Here is a 24,455-nt window from a genome sequence, read left to right as displayed (position 1 = left end):
GGGTCTAAATTGACCCATACAAGTCTAACTCTGACAGTGTACAAATGGAACCCGACAGGGTTCATTTGTACACTGTCAGAGTTAAGGGGAGACCTTGAAATGTGAAAGTTTGAGAAACACTGAATTAGTACATGTCTCAGGACCAGGTGAACTGTGGTCAGTCCAGGGACCAGGTGGTCAGTTAGTACATGTCTCGAAGCCCCATGGCTCCACGGCTGGTCATGGTGATGCTGGTGATGTACAGCAGGTCCGACAGCCACTGCTCTCTGGTCTCACCGCGACAGTACCTCTGAAACACGACACAACACACAGTTGACCATCATACTGGTTGACCATTGTTTACTGTGAGCAAGTTTCAATCCTCTGTCCATTATATGTATATATATGCAATAGTGTGACTAACTTTGATGCCTTCAAGTTGCTGTTTCTTTCCTTTTCACTTTTGTGCAACACTGCAGTTTATAGTGCAATGCTGAGTTCAAAGTGCTTCACAAAGTGGAACAAAATAAACATGAGATTTTTCTTTTTGTGCTTAAATTGTAGGTCAATGGCTGTGATGAAAACGTAATTACAGGGATCATAACGTTTGTAAGCCAGTGCGGAAGTTACCTCCTCTATGGGTTCCTACCATTGATTTCCAATGATTTTTTTTTAAATAAGCTCTGCTGACAACACGTTCAACAAGGTTATCTCCACACCTTTTATGATTTTTGAAACACACAAATGGCTATACAATGGCTTTCATTTATGTAGTAGAACAAAAGGTGAAACTATTTTGGTTTATGTGACCACAGACCCTAATTTCTGCAAATTTCTGCATAATTTGAAAATGCAGTAGTTAAAAAGAAAAAAGCATTGGAAACCGATGGCTAACTCACTAGTCATAAGACCCGGTGTTATGACTACAAAGAACTTAAGTTAAAGTATCAATACTGCAATGTAGAAATACTATGTTACAAGTAAAAGTTTGGAATTCAAAATTTACTTGAAAAAAAGTACAAAAGTATTGGCATCATAATGGAAGTACCAAGAGTAAAAGTAGTCATTATGCAGAATGTACCATTTCAAGTTTTCAAATGTATAAAAATCGTTAGAAAATAAGGGGCTTAAATGTATATAGGGTTGAAGTGGTTGATGTACGTTTTGTAATAATAATCAAAATCTACAAAGTTACTAGTAACTGAAGTTTTCATATAATTATAGTGGAGTAAAAGTACAATATTTGCCTCTGAGATGTAGAGGAGTAGAAGTAAAAGTACTGGAATTAGGGAATACTCCAGTAAAGTAAAAGTTTCTAAATTGTACCTAAATACAGTACTTGAGTAAATGTACTTAGTTACTTTACACCACGGCCTAACCGTGGCTGCCTGACCCTGTGTGTGTGTGTGTGTGTGTGTGTGTGTGTGTGTGTGTGTGTGTAGTGTTTACCGTGATGTCTTGTATGGAGAGAGTGTTTTCTGCTGGTGATTCAGTCAGAGTGTATCAAAGGGTGCGTTCGTAAATGCGCACCGGGTGTGGTAGAGCGCTCGTTTTATGGTTAGATGTCACAGTTATTGTCCACGACATTGCAAGCGGCGCGAAGGCCAGCAGACCTTGGTCCTGCTCTTTGCGCCCGAGCGCTGCAGGCGCGAGTGCCCGCGAAGAGCTACGAAGCCGTTACGAAGCCGTGGTGAATGCAATCGTTATATTTATGCCCAGGCCGTAAGGCCTGGGCAAGCCCACAATAAACGCCCGCGCAGTCCACCCGGTGCGCATTTCCGAACGCACCCTTTGATACACTCGGACTGAAACACCAGAGGAAAACACCATCCCGTCTTGTATGATGTGTTGCAGCAGTGTGTGTGTGTGTGTGTGTGTGTGTGCGTGCGTGCAGTGTTTACCGTGAGGTCTTGTATGATGTGTTGCAGCAGTGTGTGTGTGTGTGTGTGTGTGTGTGTGTGTGTGTGTGTGTGTGTGTGTGTGTGTGTGTGCAGTGTTTACCGTCAGGTCTTGTATGATGTGTTGCAGCAGTGTGTGTGTGTGTGTGTGTGTGTGTGTGCGTGCGTGCGTGTCCTTACCGTCAGGTCTTGTATGATGTGTTGGATTAGGGTAGCGTTGGTCATCAGGGTGTTGCGTAGAGGCGTGTGCTGCAGTATCATGGACAGCATCTGGCCCAGCTGTGGAAGCTCCTCCTCACACAGGTCTCCCACGCGCACCAACTGCAGCACCGTCCGCAGCAGCCTGGGGATGGTGCCCAGGGCCGCCACGCATGCGCCCCATATCGCCTCTCTGCAAAAGGAATTTGCAGTCTAAGAGGTCACAACGAGACACACCAGCAGGCATCAAAAGAACCTTTGCAGGATAAAAGTTTATTGACTTATATCTAGGGATGGGACGATAAGCGATAAAAAAAATACGTATTGTCGAGATTTAATTTATTGTGATATCGTCCTCCATCATGCACTGGGAACAATTGACCTTTTATTTGCTGAGTTGCATTTCCGGTACCACTTAAACTCTCTATAATTGGTAAAAAGTACTTATAATATACGTATTGATACAGTCTTTTCTCACTGTCGATCAAATGTCTTTGACAAAAAATAGCTGATCTACAAGCTCACAACGCGTCGCAATGCGACGCGTTGTGAGCTTGTAGATCGGCAATTTTTTTGCAAATATTCCACCCTAAGATAATGGATTTTGATTATCGGGATAATATTGTAAATCGCGATTTCTTCCGTCACAATAATCGTGATATGACATTTTCATATCGTCCCATCCCTACTTATATCCCATTAGAGCCGTGTAGATCCCTGAGATCCACACGATTCACTCTTTTGCAGCACACACCTCTTATGGTTGGTCTCGGAGGGAGCCTCCTGCTGCAGAGTGACCAGCAGAGCCAGCAGGCTCAGGCAGCACTGGGACAGGAAGCGCAGCACCTGCTCATTGGGGTGGAGGGACATGTCCATCAGCCTGGCCATGGCCCTCAGCAGCCCCGCTGCCATACTGTCAGGCACCACTGCAAACTGGGTCTGGAAAACACACGCATGTGCACGCAAACATAACCCATGTGTTAGTTTATCCAATCAATGAAGACAAGGAACCCATTAATTCTGACTCTGAACCTAACACATTTAAAGAGGTGTTGCCATATTTTTGTACTTTTTCTGGTTTTCATGTGTCTAGGAGGTTGACAGTACTTCATTAGACCCCCTCCCCTGGTGTGGTTGTTATGAGCAATTACCATTGTTATGAGCAATTACCATTCACCCAACACTGTGGGTGTGTCTAACTTTAGCTGGGTCACCACCCACCATGACAACCAGGCATACTTAATGAACTGGTGGGTGTGGCCACATAAAAACCTAATTTTAACTCTTTCTGTACACTTTTTTTGGAAAGAAATGTTCCTTCTAGTATAATCTTAATACCTGATAATCATGTGTTTTTTTTGGGGGGGGGAATCATGGCACTTCATCTTTAAGTGGCTAGGTGGAGAATTGTGAAGGGGTTTTCCCCTCTATGACATTGGTTCTCAAAGTGGTGTACAGGGACCCTCAGGATTCCTTGAAGTGGTTCCAAATGAACCCCTACAGGTCTGTAACAAATATACAAATGGAAGCGTAAGGGTCCATTTGTACACCCTCAGAGTTATAGCGTCCTAGATATACAGTATAAAATCAAACCCAATTCTGAATGAATGAATGATTTTATCTGTTGGGCCGAATTGTCATGTGAAGCTTGACCAATCCTCAAAGTATGGTCTCATTGGACATTTTTGAAGCGGTGAAAACCGCTTCCTATGAGTGGCTTTGTGTGTATCACGCCCATATATGATCATTTTAGTCCAGAATGAACAGGCTTTTTCAAAAACAGAATGTCCGTCTAATTACCATATATGGTGATCTCAGTCCAGAATGAACAGGGTTTTTCAAAAACACAATGTATGTCACTTCATGTCTATATATGGTCACTCCAGGCCAGAATGAACAGGTTTTTCCTGTCCAGTACGTGCAAAATATCAGTCCAGAATGAATAGGCTTTTTCAAAAAGCAAAATGTGTGTCCCATGTCCATATATGGTCATTTCAGTTCAGAATTAATAGGCTTTATCTGTCCTGTACGTCCAGAATATGTGTGCGGTGTCCCTCCCGGTCAGATGAATGGATACTTTGAGGATTGGTCAAGATTCACATGATAATTTGGCCTTCAGGTTTTATCTGTCTTGTACATGCAATAGGTCTCACCTATTGCAGCAATGACAAATAGCCGCATAAGAGCAAAAGCAAAGGCACAATAAGAATATACAGATGCTAACAGAATGGTAAAAAGGAGCATTAAGGCAGACAAGAGTAAATACATTGAAAATCTAGCAGAAGTTGAAAAATTTAGCAGGCCACAAAGATAACAGAAACTGAAATAATTATAGAGGGATGCAGTTGACAAACAACTAAGAGAACAGCAAGCAGGACTTTTTATATATATTTTTTAAAACCTATTATACCGGCTGTCATACCAGCTCTCCAGACAATTCTATACTAAGATTCACCGCTTCACTTCGAACCGAGGTTTGATTTTTAATAATCCAATCATCAGACCGGGACGGACGTTACACACATATTCTGGATGTACGGGACAGATAAAACCTGTTCATTCTGGACTGGAATGACCATATATGGACATGAACGGGACACACAAAGCCACTGGCTTTCACCGCTTCAAAAAAACAAAAACAATGTGAGAACCAATGCTCTATGAAGATGGTTTCTTACCAGGTACTTGCAGATTCCACTCTGCACGATGTCAAAGCACTGGGATTGTGAGCCGAGAGTCTCCAGGCAGTGACACACCTCCTACCAATGAAACATACAGTTGCATCAACATCAGTGTTTTCATACTTTCATTTGAAAGATGCTGTTCTCTTCCCATCACATGGATCTAAATAAGAGGCTTCTAGAGATAGTTTATGGTCATTTGTTGGTTCTCCTCTTGGATGTCCTTTAAAACAGTGGTTTCCAAGGGGCCCGCTGGCCTACTGGTCAAGGCGCATACACATGACGGCGTCGCCTGTTTGATTCCCGATCCGGACGACCTTTGCCGCATCTCACTCCCCATCTCTCTCCCCATTTCCTGTCAGTCTACTGTCCTATCAAATAAAGGCATAAAAGCCCAAAAACAAATCTTCGTGGCCCAAGAACTCCAGTCTCCCAGATTAGAAAGGGACGTTTCTTTGTCGCTATTTTCACAATGTCTGGAAATCAATTATTCACATTGAAATTATTTTCATTAATGATAAAAAATAAATGTGTTCATTTGCATCTCCAACATCTACCTAAGCCTGGCTGCTCTGAACTCCCTAAAGACCCTCCATATGAAGACCTGCCCGACCATCACACCCTAATGAAACTAATGAAAGCTGACACACGGTGAAAATTGGACAATAGTTTCAAGCATTTTACGAGGCGAGCAAAGACAATGAAGAAGTGTCTCTGAGCATAGTATGAGACGTGTGTGTGTGTGTGTGTGTGTGTATGTGTGTGTGTGTGAGCCAACAGCAATAAAGATATTACCGGGAGACGGAATTTAGGAGCCAATGAATGAAAGACACATGCCCCGCTATGCTTCATCAAAATCACCCGGAACTCACACAAACCAAATTATCTCACATTTTAATACTTTATTTGAATCCACAAATTACAATTAATTTCACACACACACACACACACACACACACACACACACACACACACACACACACACACACACACACACACACACACACACACACACACACACACACACACAAAGCACACACACACACACACACACACACACACACACACACACACACACAAAGCACACATACCATGGTCTTCTAATAACCTATATCCTGATGAAGTAGTGCTTCACTGTTACACGAGCGCTTCTCCGTGTCTGAGTTGTAGCGCTTACATTTATTTCTCTATCTAGAGTTTCTCTCCGACTACAACGGAGACGAGACGCTTTTAAGGTGAGACGAGAGGCCATCACACCGACTTTCAAAAGGTGAAAAATGTGGCTCAACTTTTCCTCATTATTTTCAAATCAAAATCAGAATTTCTCATTAGCTTTTATCAAATTGAGAGAGAGGTGTGTGTGTGTGTGTGGGTGATCCAACGCGTGCCAGACCTGTGCACCTGTTGGCATTCTCCGCGCCATTAAAAACAATCCCGTCTCATTAGTGGAATCAGAGCCGACACGGTCCGTCCCTTAATACCACCCCCTCCCCTCCCCTCCCCCCGACACTCCCCATCCCAAGGCCCCCCCCCTCTCCCTCACCTTGGCTGTGATTGACTCAGACAGGGAGATGAGAGAGGATGGATCTGAGGCCTTAATTGAGGAGCTGAATTAGTGATTATAGCCCTCCATCACCCCACCCCCTCTCTCCCACACACACACACACACACACACTCACTCTTGCCCCGGGGTGCGGCTGCGTTTACGGTAATTTCTGAGCAGAAATGTCAAACTCCCATCATGCCAAGGGCTCTCATTAGCATTTCTGCATTTCCGCGTTGTGCCCGATAACCATGCATCTCTCCAACCTGCGCAACGCGATAAAGGTTCCCCTCTCGGGCCGGGGTACCACGATAAAGCGTCCCCCTCTTCCTCAGAGCGACATGCAGGAGAGCGAGAGACCGGGGGGAACTGGAAAAGACCAGGGTTGTGTCCAGAATATCAACACAACACAATAACACCCCACGCTCCCTGTCTTTTTTAAACTCTTCATTCATTGCCCAGTCAGTCATCCTCCCAGATTCATGATTTGGTGAGAGGGTTAATAACCACTTGAACCCCATGCCTGAACCCTATATTCTGGGGGGGGGGGGGGGGGGGGGGGACGGACATTAGTCAAGAGTAACCGAGCTTGAAGATCGGCTATTTTTGGCTTAGAGATTTGGTTTAGAGCAAGAGAAAAAAAGAAAAAAAAAGGAGCGCACTAACTAAGCATAGGGCCGACTCAGGTCCAGTTTACCATGTCTAGAGGATCTAAGTGGTCAAAGGTGTTGTGAAACACACATGGGTCAACTCTCCTTCTACAGCACTGCCACCCAGGTGTGGAATGTCCTGACGCCCATCCCTTAAATAAAATGTAGTGGGGCGCCAGCTGGCCTACTGGTCCAGGCGCATACCACTTAGGCATTGCCAAATACTAGGCATGGATGCCTGGCGGCGGCGCCGGTTTGATTACCGATCCGGACGACCTTTGCCTGTCACTCCCCATTTCCTGTCAATAAAGGCATAAAAGCCCAAAAACAAATCTTAAAAAAAAGAAAGTAGTAGTTAACTTCCTTTAAAACAGCCCTGAAAGGGGCGCCTGGTGGCCTAGTGGACCAGGCGCATACCATATAGGCATTGCCATTTCGGCATCAATGCCTGTCGGCGTCGCCGGTTCGATTCCCGATCCGGTCGACCTTTGCCGCATGTCACTCCCTGTCTCTCCCCCATTTCCTGTCAGTCTACTGTCCTATCCAATAAAGGCAAAAAGCCCAAAAACAAATCTTAAAAAAAAAAAAAACAGCCCTGAAAATTCACCTTTCAAGAGGCAAAAGGGGGAGGTAATTATCACTTCTCCCTTAGGGCCGATGCATACTCCAATTTTAGAGACAAATTTAGTTCGGTTCGGTGAGTCACAAAATCTTGGTGGCACCGAACAGCCGAATTAATCACGGTACCCGCCCCCCCGAACCTCTGAATGACGTCATATTGTAGTTTGAACAGAGCCGAACCCCTCTACTCCGTACACATAGTGTTTTATGATGATATTGTTTTTTGGTGCTACTTTCAATGTTGATGAATTGAATACCAAGGACCCCAATGGAAACAAGACCCGCAAGGACTTTTCTTTTTGGTGCAATCCTTTAAGACAATGTGTTTTGACTGTACTCGTGCTGTATTGCATTTCTGTCTAAATAAAATATTCAAATCAATCAACAGACATTGTGAGGACCAGAAGATAAATGTTTGTTGATTGATTTGAATATTTTATTTAGACAGAAATGAAGAAAAAAAGGATTTGTATTTATCATCTATCTATAAATGCGACAAATCTCTGTCTGTTTGTTTGTTTGTTTGTTTGTTTGTAATCCGCGTATCTCGAGAACCGTTCGTCCCACCGGCTTCAGATTCGGCACGCGCGTTCCCCGCCGCCGCGCGGAGTGCAGTGCCGGGCCTCGACCCGACCCGACTCGCGGTTTTCCGAAACCGGCGCGAAACGTTCGGAATCTCCTTATGCGGAGCTGATTGTTGACATCAGGCTGTTCCGGAGGAAATCGGCGCAAGCGCTGAGTCATTGTGACATCACTTCATAAAAGGCTCTGACATCACGTACGCCACATGAGTCAACACAAAATCTCTGTGAATGTGTATGTATGTGTATGTAATCCGCGTATCTCGAGAACCCTTCTTCCCACCGGCACGCGCGTTCTCCAGATATGGGCATAAAGTCTGACATCAGAGTTTTCCGCAACCGGTACTGTGTGTGCAGAGATCTTCATATATGGGCATAAGTGGACAAAGACAAACAGATGGTCAAAACGGGTCCTATGACAACAGGTATATTGGGGTTTGCATTAAAGGCTGGGGCATTCATGGGGTTTGCATTAAAGGGTGGGGCATTCATTCCCTATTTCAAATTCGGCACGTGCGTTCCCCACCGCAGCAGGTAGTGCAGTGCTCGGCCTCGACCCGACCCGATACACGATTTTCTGGAACCAGCACGAAAGGTTCGGATTCTGATGTCTGACATCAGGATTTTCTGGAACTGGCACTGTGTCTGCATAGATCTCCATATATGGGCATAAAATGGTGAACCCTTCTTCCCACCGGCACGCGCGTTCTCCAGATATGGGCATAAAGTCTGACATCAGAGTTTTCCGCAACCGGTACTGTGTGTGCAGAGATCTTCATATATGGGCATAAGTGGACAAAGACAAACAGATGGTCAAAACGGGTCCTATGACAACAGGTATATTGGGGTTTGCATTAAAGGCTGGGGAATTCATGGGGTTTGCATTAAAGGGTGGGGCATTCATTCCCTATTTCAAATTCGGCACGTGCGTTCCCCACCGCAGCAGGTAGTGCAGTGCTCGGCCTCGACCCGACCCGATACACGATTTTCTGGAACCAGCACGAAAGGTTCGGATTCTGATGTCTGACATCAGGATTTTCTGGAACTGGCACTGTGTCTGCATAGATCTCCATATATGGGCATAAAATGGATGCAGACAGACAAATACAGATATCTCCATATATGGGCATAAATGGACACAGGCAAACAGATGGTCAAAGATCTCCATATATGGGCATAAAGTGGACGCAGACAGACAGATACAGATATCTCCATATATGGGCATAAATGGACACAGGCAAACAGATGGTCAAAACGGGTCCTATGACAACAGGTATAATGGGGTTTGCATTAAGTTTGTCTCCTCCTCCATCTGTTTGTCTGTGTCCCTTTATTCCCATTATGGAGATCTCTGTATCTGTCTGTGCCTCCGACTGTGTTGCAGACACAGTGCCGGTTCCCCCTTTAATGCAAACCCCATTATACCTGTTGTCATAGGACCCGTTTTGACCATCTGTTTGAAAAAGCGACAGAAATCTCATATATGGGCATAAAATGGACGCAGATAAACATATATCTCCATATATGGCATATATGGGCATACAATGGATGCAGAATCACAAAGATCTCCATATACGGGCATAAAAGGGACACAGACAGACAGATACAGAGATCTCCATATATGGGCATAAAATGGACGCAGATAGACAGATATCTCCATATATGGGCATATATGGGCATAAAATGGACCCAGAACTATAACTGCAGTGATCTCCATATATGGACATAAAATGGACACCGACAGACAGACAGATACAGATATCTCCATATATGGGCATAAATGGACACAGGCAGACAAATGGTCAAAACGGGTCCTATGAAAACAGGTATAATGGGGTTTGCATTAAAGGGCGGGGCATTCATTCCCTATTTACATTGTTCCGAGTTGGCCAGGTCGCCGACTAGACGCTGGGCCGCCCGAAGGGCGGCCCAGCTTCTATTTAATAAATGATTTAAGGTAGTGAAAATAGCCGATCTACAAGTACACAACGCCTCGCGGTGCGAGGCGTTGTGTGCTTGTAGACCTGCTATTTTCAATGGTTTTGTGCGACAGCACTGTACTCGTGCTGTATTGCATTTTTTTTTAACGTATATTTTTGGGTCTTTTTCTGCCTTTATTGATAAGTGTACAGTAGGCCGACAGGAAACGGGGAGAGAGACGGCACTTCAGTTAGGAGAGAGACGGCACTTCAGTTAGGAGAGAGACGGCACTTCAGTTAGAAGAACCAACCGGAAGTCATATATCTTGCCCAGGGTGGTCTAAATAAAATATTCAAATCAAATCAATCAATGTGTGTGAGAGCCCACCCACCTCGACGATGTCCCAGTGGTGTGTGAACTGCTCCAGGGGGGTGGTGAAGAGGCTGAGGGGGGAGAGCGGCGCCGGCGGCAGGGGGCTCTCATCGCCCGCCTCCTGCAGCGCGGCCAGCTCGTCGCCAGAGAAGCCCGCCAGCGTGGAGAACAGGAAGCTGAAGTAGTCCACGTCCCGCACCGCAGCCACTTCCTGCTGGCCCCCCACCGACCAGCCGCTCAGAGAGCTCCTGGATGAAACAAGTCAGTCACCACCACACGGTTAACCCATTTAGACCTGAACAATACCTGAAAATGTCTTCTAAATCAGTGTTTCTCAACTTTTTCTGCATGGGCACACTTTTCATGGCCCAAGAATCCATGGGCACACCAACATAATACGGGGGTGTAAATATCGTCACTGTCGGGAAGAAACCTTGTATCTCTAAGTTTCAAATTTGTTACGTTTCTTCGCAAAGTAAAGCCCTGCTTCATCATACAAGGCTGTCGCACAACAGTAGTGAAAACAGCAGATCTACAAGCACATAACGCTTCGCACCGCGAGGCGTTGTGTGCTTGTAGATCGGCTGTTTTCACTAGTTTAAATCATTTTTAAAATGATTTAAACTAAAAAGTTATGAAAAGCTGGCTTTCAAGCAGTTTCAAGGGGCACACTTGATCCTTCTCAGGGGCACACCAAAGGTCCCCAGGCACATTGGTTGAGAAACACTGTTCTAAATCCGTATTGTTTTCTGAAAAACATATGTTTCTTAATCTATGGTGCTCAAAGGTTTTAATGTCAAGGACCCCTAGTATTTGACCGCAGACCCCCATCTCAAAATATTTTGTTCCAGGGACCCCCCAGAAGCAAAGATTTTAGTAAAAAATGTTCGCTTTAAAAGAATATACGGTATATTCAAAGATTCAAACATTTTCATGTTTTTCTTTCTTCAAAAATAGCAGATCTACTGTACAAGCTCGCAGCGCGGCACTACTTGTATATCTGCTATTTTTGAATGGCCAAAGTATTAAAAAATAATGGTTAAAGTGGTTACGTGACACAGATGGATAGATGCGTTAACATTTCACATTGAACCGGATGGATGGTGGCTGAGTGGTCCTGTTTGTTTGGTTTTTTATGACCTAACTTACAGAAGTGTATCTTTTCAGAACACAGATTGTTCTTATGATGTCATTAATGTACGCATGTACTTTATAGTTTGCCTGCTAGCAATAGTGACAGTCTCTGACTTGTCTGGCAGTCCTGTGGTCGCAAGACAAACCAGGCCGCTTCTTAACCCCATCCCCAGACCTCCGGGTTCGCACAGACATTAAAAGGAAAGGAAAAAACTATGATGTATATATACGTATATAGCACACATTTCCTCTTCTTTTTTTTTGGGATCAAAATAATGAAATTAAAACCAAAACAAATCAAAATGATGGGAAGTGGTCCCGTTTCCTTTCATAGAATGAAGGAAGTGAATACAGCCTGTGGTTGCAGGCCAGGGTATCATGTCAACTCTGTAACATGTGCTTTAGTCGGAAATTTGACTTGTTGGGATTTTACGTTTTAGTTCCTTTTTTTTGGGAAGCTCACCCACAATCAATTCCTGAGAAGAGAGGTCATGTTGCTACGTTCCTGTGGTTTCGCGTTCCTGATAATATCCTTGAGTAACGTGTAATGGGTGTGTTGGTGCATAAGGGGGCAGAGATGGTGAATGCAGACGCGGCAGACAGTACAGTACATTCTGATATGGTTCTGCCCCCGTGCCCTCCAGGGAAGACGGTTTCTGTGAATAGGAGGGTTTTTGTAAAAGCCCCGGGGGCACGTGCAGACAGAACTACTTTCTCAATGTTCCATGACGAGGCTACATTCCAAGCTTCCCAATGAGCTCTTTGTCTTTATCGAAATACACACACACACACACACACACACGTCCCTTTCCCCTCCGACCCCCAACCTCTGCCTGCTATCAAGGTTTGTATAACACTGCCCCAGTGACACAAGCACAGGGGTCACGCAGACAAGATACACACGCACATGGGAATGCACACACACCAGCCAAGTTATGAAAAGCTGATTGAGTGTGACGGAACAGGACCGGATCACGGTGACTGGTGTGGTCTTGGCTTTAGCGGTCTGTTGAATGTTGGATACTGTCTGTATTCATCCACAACACAAGAAGACTGAGAGGATGACCACAAAGCAAGATGCAATATTGCCACCTAGTGGTTTCAAGCTGCAGCCATAATCTTCAGTCCTGTGTGTTCGTGTGCATGTGTGTACACTATATAACTATACTTGTGGGCCAGTATTGCAGAATTTCGTCGATGTCGGGCGGAAACCTCGTATCTCCAAGTTTTTTCGTAAAGTAAAGCCCTGCATCACCATACAAGACTGTCGCACAAAACCATTGAAAATAGCAGATTGTGCTTGTAGATCAGCTGTACTTGTAGGTGTACTTGTAGATCGGCTATTAAATACCTTAAATCATTTTTTAAATGATAAATAAAAAGATAAATATTTCTTTTTTGGGCATACAAGATTTCAAGCCAACAACAGACAACAGACATTGTGAGGACCAGGAGAGAAATGGTTGTTGGTTCAAAATGATCAGGGGAGTTAGGCTTACAATTAGGAGATGATTCAGATTAAGGTTAGCATTAGGCATTCAGAGGTTAGGTTTAGGCATTTAGAGGTTAGGTTTAGGGCTTGAGTTATGCCCGATTTTGTGTGTGTGTGTGTGTGTGTGTGTGTGTGTGTGTGTGTGTGTGTGTGTGTGTGTGTGTGTGTGTGTGTGTGTGTGTGTGTGTGTGTGTTTCCACTGCTTGATATAATGCTGTGATCAGCTGCCATCCAGTTATATTAAGTTAAATTGTTTGATTCCTTTACTAGTGGCATTCCACCACTGACTCCTCTGTAACCTGGAGCAAGAACTGAAGGTTAGTCTCTCGGGTGCCCGTCAACATGTACCATATTAAAGTGTGTTCATGTGCTTGTGCTCCGTGGTTTTGAACATGTATTTTCCAAGGCTCACCTGAGGTGAATGACGCGGATCAGGGAGGAGGCCAGGCCGGCGGAGATGCGGCCCGCGGTGCAGCAGCGGCTCAGGTTGGCCAGGAGGGGCTGGGGCAGCGCGGGCAGGAAGTAGAGCAGCTGCACCAGGCGCTGCTGGGACTCTGCTGGCAACAGAACCAGCACACCTTCCTGTGGATCTGCACGCACGCACGCACGCACACACACACACACACACACACACACAAACACTTAATTATACAGACCTAATAACGCACTGCTGCTCCCCTGGGGATGTAAAGATGAGCTACAACTCTATTAAGTGAGATAGTGGGAGAGAAAAAAAGGGGGGGGGGATTGAGGCCAGACAAACAGACACATCCACTGTAGTGAGTGATCAGATAATTCTGAGAGTGTGTGTGTGTGTGTGTGTGTGTGTGTGTGTGTGTGTGTGTGTGTGTGTGTGTGTGTGTGTGTGTGTGTGTGTCTGCCGACCTCTGACGCACATGCTGATGTCAGAAGCCTCTCAGACAAAAGGAGTCTTGTGATGGTGAATTGCTGGCTCTGTGGCTTCAGAACGATGACCCCCTTTTTATACCACTTAAGCCCCCCCCCCCCCCCCCCCCCACCCCCACCCCACCCTACCCCAAACCCAAACCCTGATCTCTGCCACATTATCCAAACAACTATCAGAACATCCTCACAAGCCCTGGAAATGGACGAATGCCCATGTAACTGGTACAAAACACTGGCATATAGGAACCACACTTGTGCAAGTAGGGCCACCTGCAGTCATTAGGGAGGCCAGCAACACACGCGCACCCACCAGTGGATTCTTGGTTAGTTTTCCGTTTTTGTCCGTTTTTGTCAGGTGTTTTCAAGTGTGGAGTTCTACTGCCCACTTCAGGGCAATAGATGTTATTGCTATTATATGTCCTGTAACACTGACACATTATTCTTATAATGTGTATGATAGTACTAATAACTTTTTGTTAGGCTATCCTTTGTAATGCCAACAGATAAATATTGGAAACAACTTGAAAACTGGCACCATCGCCGATTTTTGATTACGTTTTGGCCATTGTCACCTGTTTTTCTTTAACTCATTTAACGCTGATCCCGAGTATACTCGTGAAAAATACTCGAGTATTTAGAGTGCCGATCCCGAGTATACTCGCGTAAAATACTGTATATAGAGTAACGCTGGCACCCTTACCCTACAGTCCGTTGGAAAGTCCTGGCACGATTGGCCTCGCCGATTCATCATCATCACAGATCCACGTGCACAAAATAGTAATCCCTTAACATGGAGGCCGACGGTGGATCTCATCTTTAATGTCCATTTTCTCCAAACAACACTTTTAAAGCCAAGGATGGCATTAGATTCTCGCTACAATAACGTAATAACAAAGGCAACGATCGGCCATTACAGCAACGGCATGGGGTGACGATCGCTTCCGTTGAATGACGTCATGACGTCAAACCGGAAGTGTTTACGCAATGGACTTCTGGCCTTCAAAATAAGAGAATGGCCGCGTATGGAGCCTGCGAGAGGCACGCTGGACATTTAACCCGTTCATGTCTGGAGCACTAAATGGGTTAATAACACGGGCTAGGAAGGTCGGACGACGACAAACTAGATACCCGACTCAAGTTCACTTCCATCCACTGCCATTTTTATCAGCCTTATCGTTAGGGTGCTAGGGGCAGTTGAATTCTTCTTTGGGGGTACTAGATTTCTTTATTTTTTTTCACAGAACCAGAGGCTCTGCCCAGCCCGACTAATTAGCTTACATTTTGGGTCCTGCCTGAAAACGTTGGGTCAGGTCGGGTTTGGGCATAATTTGATAACTCTAGTGTGTGTGTGAGTGAGTGAGTGAGTGAGTGAGTGTGTGTGTGTGTGTGTGTGTGTGAGTGTGAGTGTGAGTGTGAGTGTGAGTGTGAGTGTGAGTGTGTGTGTGTGTGTGTGTGTGTGTGTGTGTGTGTGTGTGTGTGTGTACCATAGAGTTTGCAGGCATGGGTCTGTAGACTGTTGAGCAGGTCCTTGTTGCCCCGGGAGGCTGCAGCCTGGATTGAGAGGATCAGTCTTCTGGAGAGGGGAGGGTTACGGTGGCCCAGCTGGGACAACTGCACCGGCAGAGCGGACAGCCATCGACACAGCATCTTACTCCTGCCGGGGTAAGGACAGAAGGACAGACAGCAGCAGACATTTCAAAATGTAGGTAAAGAGAACTCTGTGCGCTTCAGCCAGCAGAAGGTAGAAGGGCTTGTTGGGACAACTTGCATCAGAGGGAATAATACCTGGGCACTTCAGAGAGAGAGAGACTACGCAAATAATATACAGGAGCACTCGACTGGTCTACATGTTCTTTATTTTGCAGGGGTGACAGACGATTGACTCTGAGGACGAAAGACGAAATGTCAGTCACCCCTGATGCAGACCAGTGGAGTGCTCCAGTATTTTTTATTTGCGTAGTATATCCTGAAGTGCCCAGTTATTACTACTCACCGATTTCAAAATGTAGGTACAAATTTTTCTCAATTGTAAATGTGTGACATCAGGGGTACAAACTAAGACTTATTTTGTAGCATCCCTGATATTCAAAATGTCCAGGTCTGCCGTCCTCCTCATGGACACACTACTACTGTCTGCCTTTAAACCTCTATACAAAAGCCACATTTTTAAACTTGCCTGTGCCGGATGAGTTTGACATTGCTAAAACATGTTATTGTCTGTACTTTTGTTTCCTCATCATTCTAACAGATTATGTTTTACTGTGTTTTACCTGATCTGATACTGATCTGATAATGGTCTGATGTCTGATAACAAAGCTTTGGAAACACCTTTAGTTCAAATGGTATAATTGCATTTATAATCTGGGGTTAAAGGGATATTTCACTTTCAAAAAAACTTTTGGTCATTTTATCATCTAATCAGGCTTTTATGAACACCCTGAACAGGATGTTCATGGGATGTGGGAGTTGTACGCCCAGGGTCACACTGGCTACATTTGGACAAAAACAAAAACATGACGTGACTGGTAGAAAGGTTACCTTCCAATGTGCGTGTGTCCTTGCTCCTGCAGATACAGTCTGCTGTAAAAGGACAGCAGCAAAGACCTGATCTTCAGTTCAAGGTTCTTCTGCTGGTAGTAGACATTCACTGCTGCCAACAGGTCCTCGGTCACCTCTGCACCAACAAGTACACAAATTAACATAAAATATAAAGAATTATTAAGATGTCTTTTAAAAAAGCCTACTCACACAGCAGTCACACCGACTAATGACTTTTGGACACCTTGTAACCATTATAATCTTCTAGATTTGCCAAAACAGCAATGCACTGCAGTGAAATCGTTTGTGTAGCATGTAGTGTAGTGAGTAGTTGATAGGAGTGTCTATTTCAGCTTTTCCTACAATTCCCATGATGCATTTCACAGGCAAGCATTAGCTTGGCACAACTCTATGATTATTAACTCTTTTACTGCTTCGGACGTTACCGTTCGCCCCAATTTTGACGGCGGCGCGTTGCCAATACGGCTCGTTCTTTTTACCTCGTCTGATGACTGTAAGCTGATGTGGGGTCATGCCGCTGTGTACAGTAAAAACATCTCCCGTAATGCTGCTCTCAAAAATCCACCGCACGTTAGCATTAATGGAGTCCCAAATCACTTCCTGGCTGTTTTCTGTGGATCTGTTGCTCTAATGCGATTCTGTGCTCTGAATGGATGGCAACCGGAGCGGCCCAATTCACATTAATTCTTGCATAAGGCTGCCCTCTGCTGCCAGTATGGCCAAAGTACACATTTGACCATCCATTGTAAAATGAATTAGTTAGAACTAATAGATAATTTTCTATAACATCGCAAAGGTTTTTGCTGGCACCAGCCCAAATAAATAAATAATAACATCTGGCAGTAGGACAGTTAAATGAACAAATATAGCTATTCTTCCATAAACAACAACACAATATAAAGCAGTGTTTCCCAAACATTTCAGGTCAAGACCTGAAAGAGAGATTAGACGTTTGCCACGGACCCAAACTAGTGAAAACAGAAGATCTACAAGCACACCACGTGTCGCCAGAAAGTAAGGCTTTCACACACAGACACATAGACTTACTCTTGCTCCGCTGTGTTTGCACCATCTTCCACACAGTGTCAAGAAGCATGTGGAGCTGTCTGTAGTTGAGCTTGACTGCTTTGGACAGACAGTCTTTGACGAAGGTCTTCAGAGGGATGAGCCAGTCAGAATCTACCTCCTGGCCACTGTCCTGGCTCTGGGAGAGGGACACCATGACTTTGCACAGTGTGATGTTCAGGTCCAGAGGTTCCACCGGCTGCCCCTGGGCTGCTGTGGCCGATTTAATCCTGAAGGCATAAATAACAGTTAAGTCAGGACGCTGAGGAGCAGCGGAGCTACTCCACTCTATACTAACTATTACTACTACTATACTAACTACTATCAGGGGTTGACGCTAACGATTGCCCGGGGCAGGCAAATAAAATGGTCGGGCAGGTGAAGGTTGCTACCAGGTTGCCCGACCGGGCAGGCGCACATTTTGAGTAATATAATGAGATTATCCGTCTTTAGGTTTGCTGCTCTGACATCATGCTCTGACTTCACTGTGATGTCAGGGTAATAACAATAACGGAATGTGGGAATTTCCATATATGGAGGCCACATCGGCCACATACCCAGGGGTGCACATAACTGGTACGAATAACTGAGTAATCTCACAGCATATCTCCATATACAGTACATGGATCTCCATATATGGGTACCAAGGGTCTCCATATATGGGTAACTGGCCCGATATACATCTCATACAAGACATGGCAAGATTTTAGGGCGAGGTCCCCCTGAGGCTTCTTACTAGTAGGTCTACAGTAGTATAGCAAGTCTCAAATGTGCCTGTCCAGTCACCATGCGCTCACCTCAAGGCAGAGCCCTGCACGGGTCCAATTTTGACAACCCGCGCCCGCCCGGCCCGTCATTAATCCGATCCGTGGACCGCCCGCTACCCGTCATTATTTAAAAATCAAAACCAGACCCGCCTCGCCCGTCAAAAAATAGACCCGTCGCCCGCCCCGTTACCCGTGATTACATGCATTAAAGTAAATAGCCTACAGCCGTGCGTGCCTTCTTCCAATGGCATCGCACTCCATTTTCACTCCATAGTTGATCCCCCTGCACGCCGTCGGAAAATGCTGTTATTAAGCCTATTATTAATAGGTCTATTATTATTTGGATAAATTAGAACAACCTTTAAAACCAATCATACTAATTTAAAATCGTATCATGATCTGACACTGTCGCGACAGCTTGTTGCTGCTGCTGCTTTCTGCCTCCGCTGCTTTGTGCAGTTGTATTTGTCATACGACGGTGTCGCGCATTGAAAAAATCAGAGCTACAAGCTCACAACATGTCGGAACTTGCAGCTTTGTGAGCTTGCATGTCTGCTATGCTCGACACGCACCGTCATACGGCGAAGCACATATCCAGCTTTTCACAGCTGAAGGGAACGCCACTCGCTGTCTGTCTGTCTTGGTTCTCTCATGATAAACAGCCCGAGGTAATCTAAACCAAACTGGACCCATGATGTGACGATAATAAAAAAGGGATCGGAACTCCTAATAGTGGTAGAATCACGTGGATATTATACAATCATGCACCTTTCAACTACATCGCGCTAGGCAAGCAGATCACTCGCGGCCACTTTATTCAGTTGTGTGTCGGTGTCCTCCTCACTGTGAGTGTGCGCGCTCCAGCCGGCTGCCGCCGCTCCATGTGTGTGACTTGACGTTTAGGCTAAACAGTGCTGTATGCCGTGGTTCTGTCCTGCTGCTCACTGTGTGCGCTCTTGTGACGTTGTTTTAGGCAGAAACAGTTGTCTGATTTTCACAGTAAAATGTCATCCGCCCGTCACCCGCCCGTGTTTAGTCACGCACCGCCCGTCCCCGTACCCGCACATTTATAATAGTAAATATTCCGACCGTCTCCGCCCATCAAACACGGGTACCCGTCGGGTACCCACGGGGCCCCGACCCGTTGCAGGGCTCTGCCTCAAGGATTCTACAGTTGTATGTCCCTTAGCCAGGGTTACTTTTGACAGCAAATTCTGATTTAGTCTTAGTTTTCTGAAATTGTTTAGTGTTAGTCTAGTCTTAGTTGACTAATATCAAAGTCTTATGCCTCATTCACACTACAGATATATAGTTGAACGTTTTGCTTGGTAATTCAATGTTATCTCAATGGAAACCAGCTTTAAAGGCTGGGCGTGTCGGCTGTCCTTGGAATCCAGCCTTTAAAGCTGGTTTCCATTGAGATTACATTGAATTACCAAGCAAAACGTTCAACTATATATCTGTAGTGTGAATGAGGCATAAGTCTTTTAGTCTTAATCAACCAAATGAACACTGCCCATACCTCTTGTCAAGCTTCTTCCTATGTTTTGGTGCATCTCCGACGCTGTAGGGGAAGTTCTTCATGAAGTGCTGTTTAAAATCTCGGAGGTATTCATCACGGAACCATGTGTCCTATACAGATCAGATAGGAAGCATCTTTGTTACTCTTTGCAAGGAAAGATTTTCTACAAGATTTCTACTGTGTGTGTGTGTGTGTGTGTGTGTGTGTGTGTGTGTGTGTGTGTGTGTGTGCGGGTCCTCACTAGTGTCTCCTGATGCTCCCTTTGTGGTGCCAGCTTCCTCAACAGCTGCAGTATAGATAAGACTTGGAACATGAGGGACATGGAGTCTGGGCTGAGTGAGAGGTGGGCTGGGTCGTTTGAGGGGTCGTCGTTGGCTGTGGCCTCAACCCACACCTCCAGCAGCAGGGGCACTAGTGTGGTGGCAAAGCTCTGGACCGCCTCGGCAGAGGAAAGCTCCTTACCCACACCCGTTCCGGGGTCCACCTCCGCTCTGTATAATAAATGATAGAGCGAATGTAAATAAGTGCAGTATGGGTACGGCAGACTTGTAGACGTCAAGTAGACTTTGACGGTTTTTCATTACACTATTTATAGGATGCATACCTGAGTCTGTAGGTGGAGCGTGGAGTGGGTTTAGCCCCAGAAAGCTCATACACCTTAACTCCAGCTTTGCTGAAAGTGATCTCTTCCCAGTTGAGTTCCAGTGGTGTACACACTCCCTCTCCACAGGAACCAAAGGGCCCTTCTGTTGGGACGGCCACATCTCCTTCCTCCACTGGCCTCTCGTCAACTACAGCTTGGAGAAAACGCGCCAGCCTGAAACACAATGACCGAAGACATCCACTGAAATCACTCATCGTTTTTAAACCCTTATTTACTATACAGGGGGCGTGCCAGTAGGTGACATGAGTTCACCTACAGTTCGATTCCAGTTGGAGACCTGTGTTGAAACACCATGACCCCAGCTAGTATCTACAATATATATTTTGCGGGACAGGTTGGGGCGGGTTGGGCTTCTGTGCGGAGCGGGTCATAAAAAATAGAAAATAAACCTGACCTGCGCATCACAATGGCCTGGTGTTTTTAATTGTGTCACGGCTACATGCACATAAATATATTCCATTATATACAGTATTCTTTGTTAAATATTCAAAAGGCTATCTTATGAGTGCTGTACATGGCAGCTATACATCTTCTTAATTGGTTTCGTCACAGTATTTGCACTGCATCAGGCAGTACCTCAGAAGCACGGTGAGTTGCCACTGCTGACCAGTGACAGTTCTGTTGGGGTTGATGGACAGGGACCAGCTCCGTCCCTTCACATCCTGAAGCTTCTTTGCTCCTCCGCTGGTGCTCCTGTGGGAGATCAGCTCCAGGAAGTTGGTCAGGAGAAGAGCGGGCTGCGCTGCCAGCAGGGCAGGGTAATGTTCCAGCAACACGTCCAGGACCTTCATGGCGTCCCCCTGGATGCCCGTGTCGATGTGTGTCATGGCACAGGTCAGATGGGCACTGAGCAGGGGGAAAAACGGAGCCCCCCGATCTGACGGAACACACTGGGCAATGAACCTGGAAAATGTCACACACAATATCAAGACTTACTTACTAGAGTGCATACTGCATAGTGGGTAATACAATACTACTAGGGCTGGGATCCTTTAGGATTTTAACAAGTCCCTCTTAACAGTTTGGTTCCTTAAAGGTAGGGTAAGTGATTTCATTTAATTCAAACAATAACAAAATGGGTCTATGTTCTAATAGTACTAGTTATTATGGAGTGTTTGGTCCATATAAGGACTTTCGCCCTGTGAGGAGAAAAAAGCAGTTTCAGTTTTCGTGTAGGTGACGGCCTTCCTCCAACCATGATCGAGGGGGGGCAGGGCTTGGTGTAGGTAAATCCCATTTTGTTATTATTTTAATTTAATTAAATCACTTAACCTACTTTAACAGTTCCCTTTAACCAAAGGTGTAATGGTGTTTTTTACTAGAGGGGGACACGCTTTCTAGCATGCACATCTGTACTGTACTGTGTGTGCACATGAAAATGGATGGTGGTCTTTGAAATTAAAATGTTTGAGAATCACTGGTATAGTAATCGTATAGCAGATGTGAAGTCCACATGCCAGCTCTGACAGTGTGATAAAAAAAAACAGACTAACCTAAGCAGACGAGTAGCCGCCGCACGGACACCGGCATCCTTGTCTGTGAACACGGCTGCCACTTCGGAAAGAAGGCGCGAGAGATGCTGCTCCAACAAAGAGGGGTTTGTTGACAGCAACTCTCTCAGGCCCACTAAGGCGCCCTCTTTCACATTGGCATTGTGATGGAGCAGCTGGGTCAGCAGATCCTAGGAAGAGAGCACAGGGACAAGTAAAACACATAATGTGCATGATCATAGACAACAGTGGTTTTCTACCAGTGGTCCGGGGAACACCAGTGGTCCTTGGGGGGGTTCCAGGTGGTTCCCAGCTAAATGATGGAGAGTTGGTAACCAAATGGACCCTTATAAGACTTTAACTCTTGAGGGTGTAAAATTAAACCAAATGGACCCTTATGGGTCCAATTGGTTTCATTTTACACTCTCAAGAGAGTTAAAGGAGCTATAGTCAACTTTTTCATTGTAGGGCCGACACTTTGTTTACATCCTAGTCTATAGACCAGGATGTAAACAAAGTGTCGGTCTGGCAATGGCCAAAAAGATTATTTTATCATTATTTTACGCTTTTTGTGGTCATTTCTGAATAGAAACTCATATATGAAGCTTATTTTTTTATAAAATATTTTCGAAGCATTATTTTTATTTTAGCATCCGTTTTTCAAGAAAAAGTTGACTATAGCTCCTTTAAATATCTGCATTACTTAATTTACAAGAAGTCTACACAATTAGAGAATGTAGAAGAATTGTTATTTTGATCAACGTTTGCCTGTCCTATGGTTACCACATCAATACAGCATGGAATCGTGGACAAAATTCTATCAAACGATAAATATTCTACTCATCAAATGGTGGTCCGTGGCTGAAATGCAGAATAAATAATGTATCTCGACATTAAAAAGGTTGAAAACTGATAGCCAATACAATGAAGAATCAATCAGTGTGTGTGTGTGTGTGTGTGTGTGTGTGTGTGTGTGTGTGTGTGTGTGTGTGTGTGTGTGTGTGTGTGTGTGTGTGTGTGTGACATACATACGAGAGCTTACATTAATGCCAAGATGTCTGTGTGTGGTGGGGCCACTCTTGTCTCTTTTCAGCTGTTCGGACAAATTGATTGACTTGGACTTGAAGTTGGTGTTGGTGGCATTGTCAGCTTTAGGCTTCTTCTTTCCGACCTTCAACTTTACTTTCTGGAAATCATCCTGTCTCTTCTTTGTTTTGGCCTTCATGTCTGTGGCTTAGATTAGATATGCACCTGTCTAGAAACAGGAGAAGACAGACATAATGATGAATGGTTTGCCTTAAAACCATGCAGGTCAAAGCCTATGGTTTCATTCGTACAACAACAAACCCATCTGGCTGGAATGCACGATTGATTGATTGAATACTTAATTAGCAGTTCGCATACCAAAAGAACAATATAGTACTTAGGCCTACAGTTCAGATAAAAGGTCTAGCCTTGATTTATTTTAAACCCAAGAAATCACAATGGCTTGTTTACATCGGGGTCCTTTTGTACTCAATTCATATAGACATTAAATGACAGACAAATGTACACACTACAGTACTAAGCAAAACATCATAATAGTCAGAAAAACTATATACTAGGCTATTTAATACGAGTGAGAGAACCAAAAAGACCCACTTCTACGCTTGAAACACATCTCCCCTGGCAAATGTATGCAGGACGAAACAGAACGGATAACACGTTTTTGATACGTTATATGCATACAATTCATTAATAAAATACTCACGCTAGCGGTTTACCAAGCATCAACCACTGATATGCGTTTGAATAATAATAAGCTAATTATTTACAGATACATTTTCAGAAAGAGCAACATTGTGCTCGTGTTGATGCACTGGGTCCTACCACTTCTATGCTCGCATTTGTTTACAATCCAAGCGCGCCCCGGTTGTAAACACGCGTGGGTCATAATGATGACCCTCGCGTGTTTACTCATAAATAACCAATGGTGTAGTTTAACCTAGTTAATTTACCTTTAATTTGTGCTCGTATCGGTCTCGTATTTCTTCTGTTATTATAATAGCATCAGGAAGTTAGTGCTGTGGGTAAACGCCAGTTTACAAAACAAACGCACCCCAACGCTGCCTTCTATCTCCGCGGTCTGAAACCTAATGATCTATTTAGCCTTGCCTGCAACGTTGATAACATTACCACAGGCCTGGCTAACGCATATATTTCCATACATTTCCTATATGTTATTCACGCGTATCTTGTTGTTTTAATGTGTGTGTGAACTCGAAATGAGTTTTGTTTATTCGTTTTTTTAATGGCAAATGTGTCGGGCACCCAAAATGGTCCTAATAATTCTAGTGGTAGAAAAAGTACTCAAATGTAAAGTAACTGAAGTTTTCAAATAAATGTAGTAAACGAGTAAAAGTAGACCTACAAT

The 24,455-nt window shown here is 44.8% G+C and overlaps 2 protein-coding genes across 3 annotated transcripts in view; one reads left to right on the top strand and one right to left on the bottom strand.

Annotated features, from left to right (window-relative positions):
- The window catches only part of LOC308298554 (sialic acid-binding Ig-like lectin 15), a gene marked incomplete at both ends in the record, with an annotated part of 432,712 nt that overhangs the window by 127,958 nt on the left and 280,299 nt on the right, over positions 1–24,455 (top strand). The gene's annotated exons all lie outside the window — the stretch shown is intronic.
- tex10 (testis expressed 10) lies at positions 92–24,087 on the bottom strand. Of its 2 annotated transcripts, none has more exons than XM_080751153.1 (16): positions 24,040–24,087; positions 23,085–23,297; positions 22,046–22,233; positions 21,129–21,455; positions 20,493–20,705; positions 20,130–20,379; positions 19,889–19,998; positions 17,582–17,829; positions 16,514–16,649; positions 15,460–15,629; positions 13,482–13,659; positions 10,463–10,691; positions 4,754–4,834; positions 2,830–3,014; positions 2,058–2,268; positions 92–289 (listed from the first exon to the last, which is right to left on the bottom strand). In XM_080751153.1, exons 2-16 carry the CDS (start codon positions 23,265–23,267, stop codon positions 182–184), a joined length of 2,817 nt encoding a protein of 938 aa, XP_080607279.1. In that variant the 5' UTR covers positions 23,268–23,297; positions 24,040–24,087; the 3' UTR covers positions 92–181. The 2 variants fall into 2 exon arrangements, with proteins under 2 accessions (XP_080607279.1, XP_080607278.1); XM_080751152.1 differs by lacking the exon at positions 24,040–24,087 and adding an exon at positions 23,793–23,918.

This window comes from Nannobrachium achirus (genome assembly GCF_963921795.1).
Source record: "Nannobrachium achirus genome assembly, chromosome: 2".
Taxonomy (NCBI): Eukaryota; Metazoa; Chordata; class Actinopteri; order Myctophiformes; family Myctophidae; genus Nannobrachium; species Nannobrachium achirus.
Note: the sequence above shows the minus strand (reverse complement) of the source record. Positions and strands in the feature narration are given on the sequence as shown.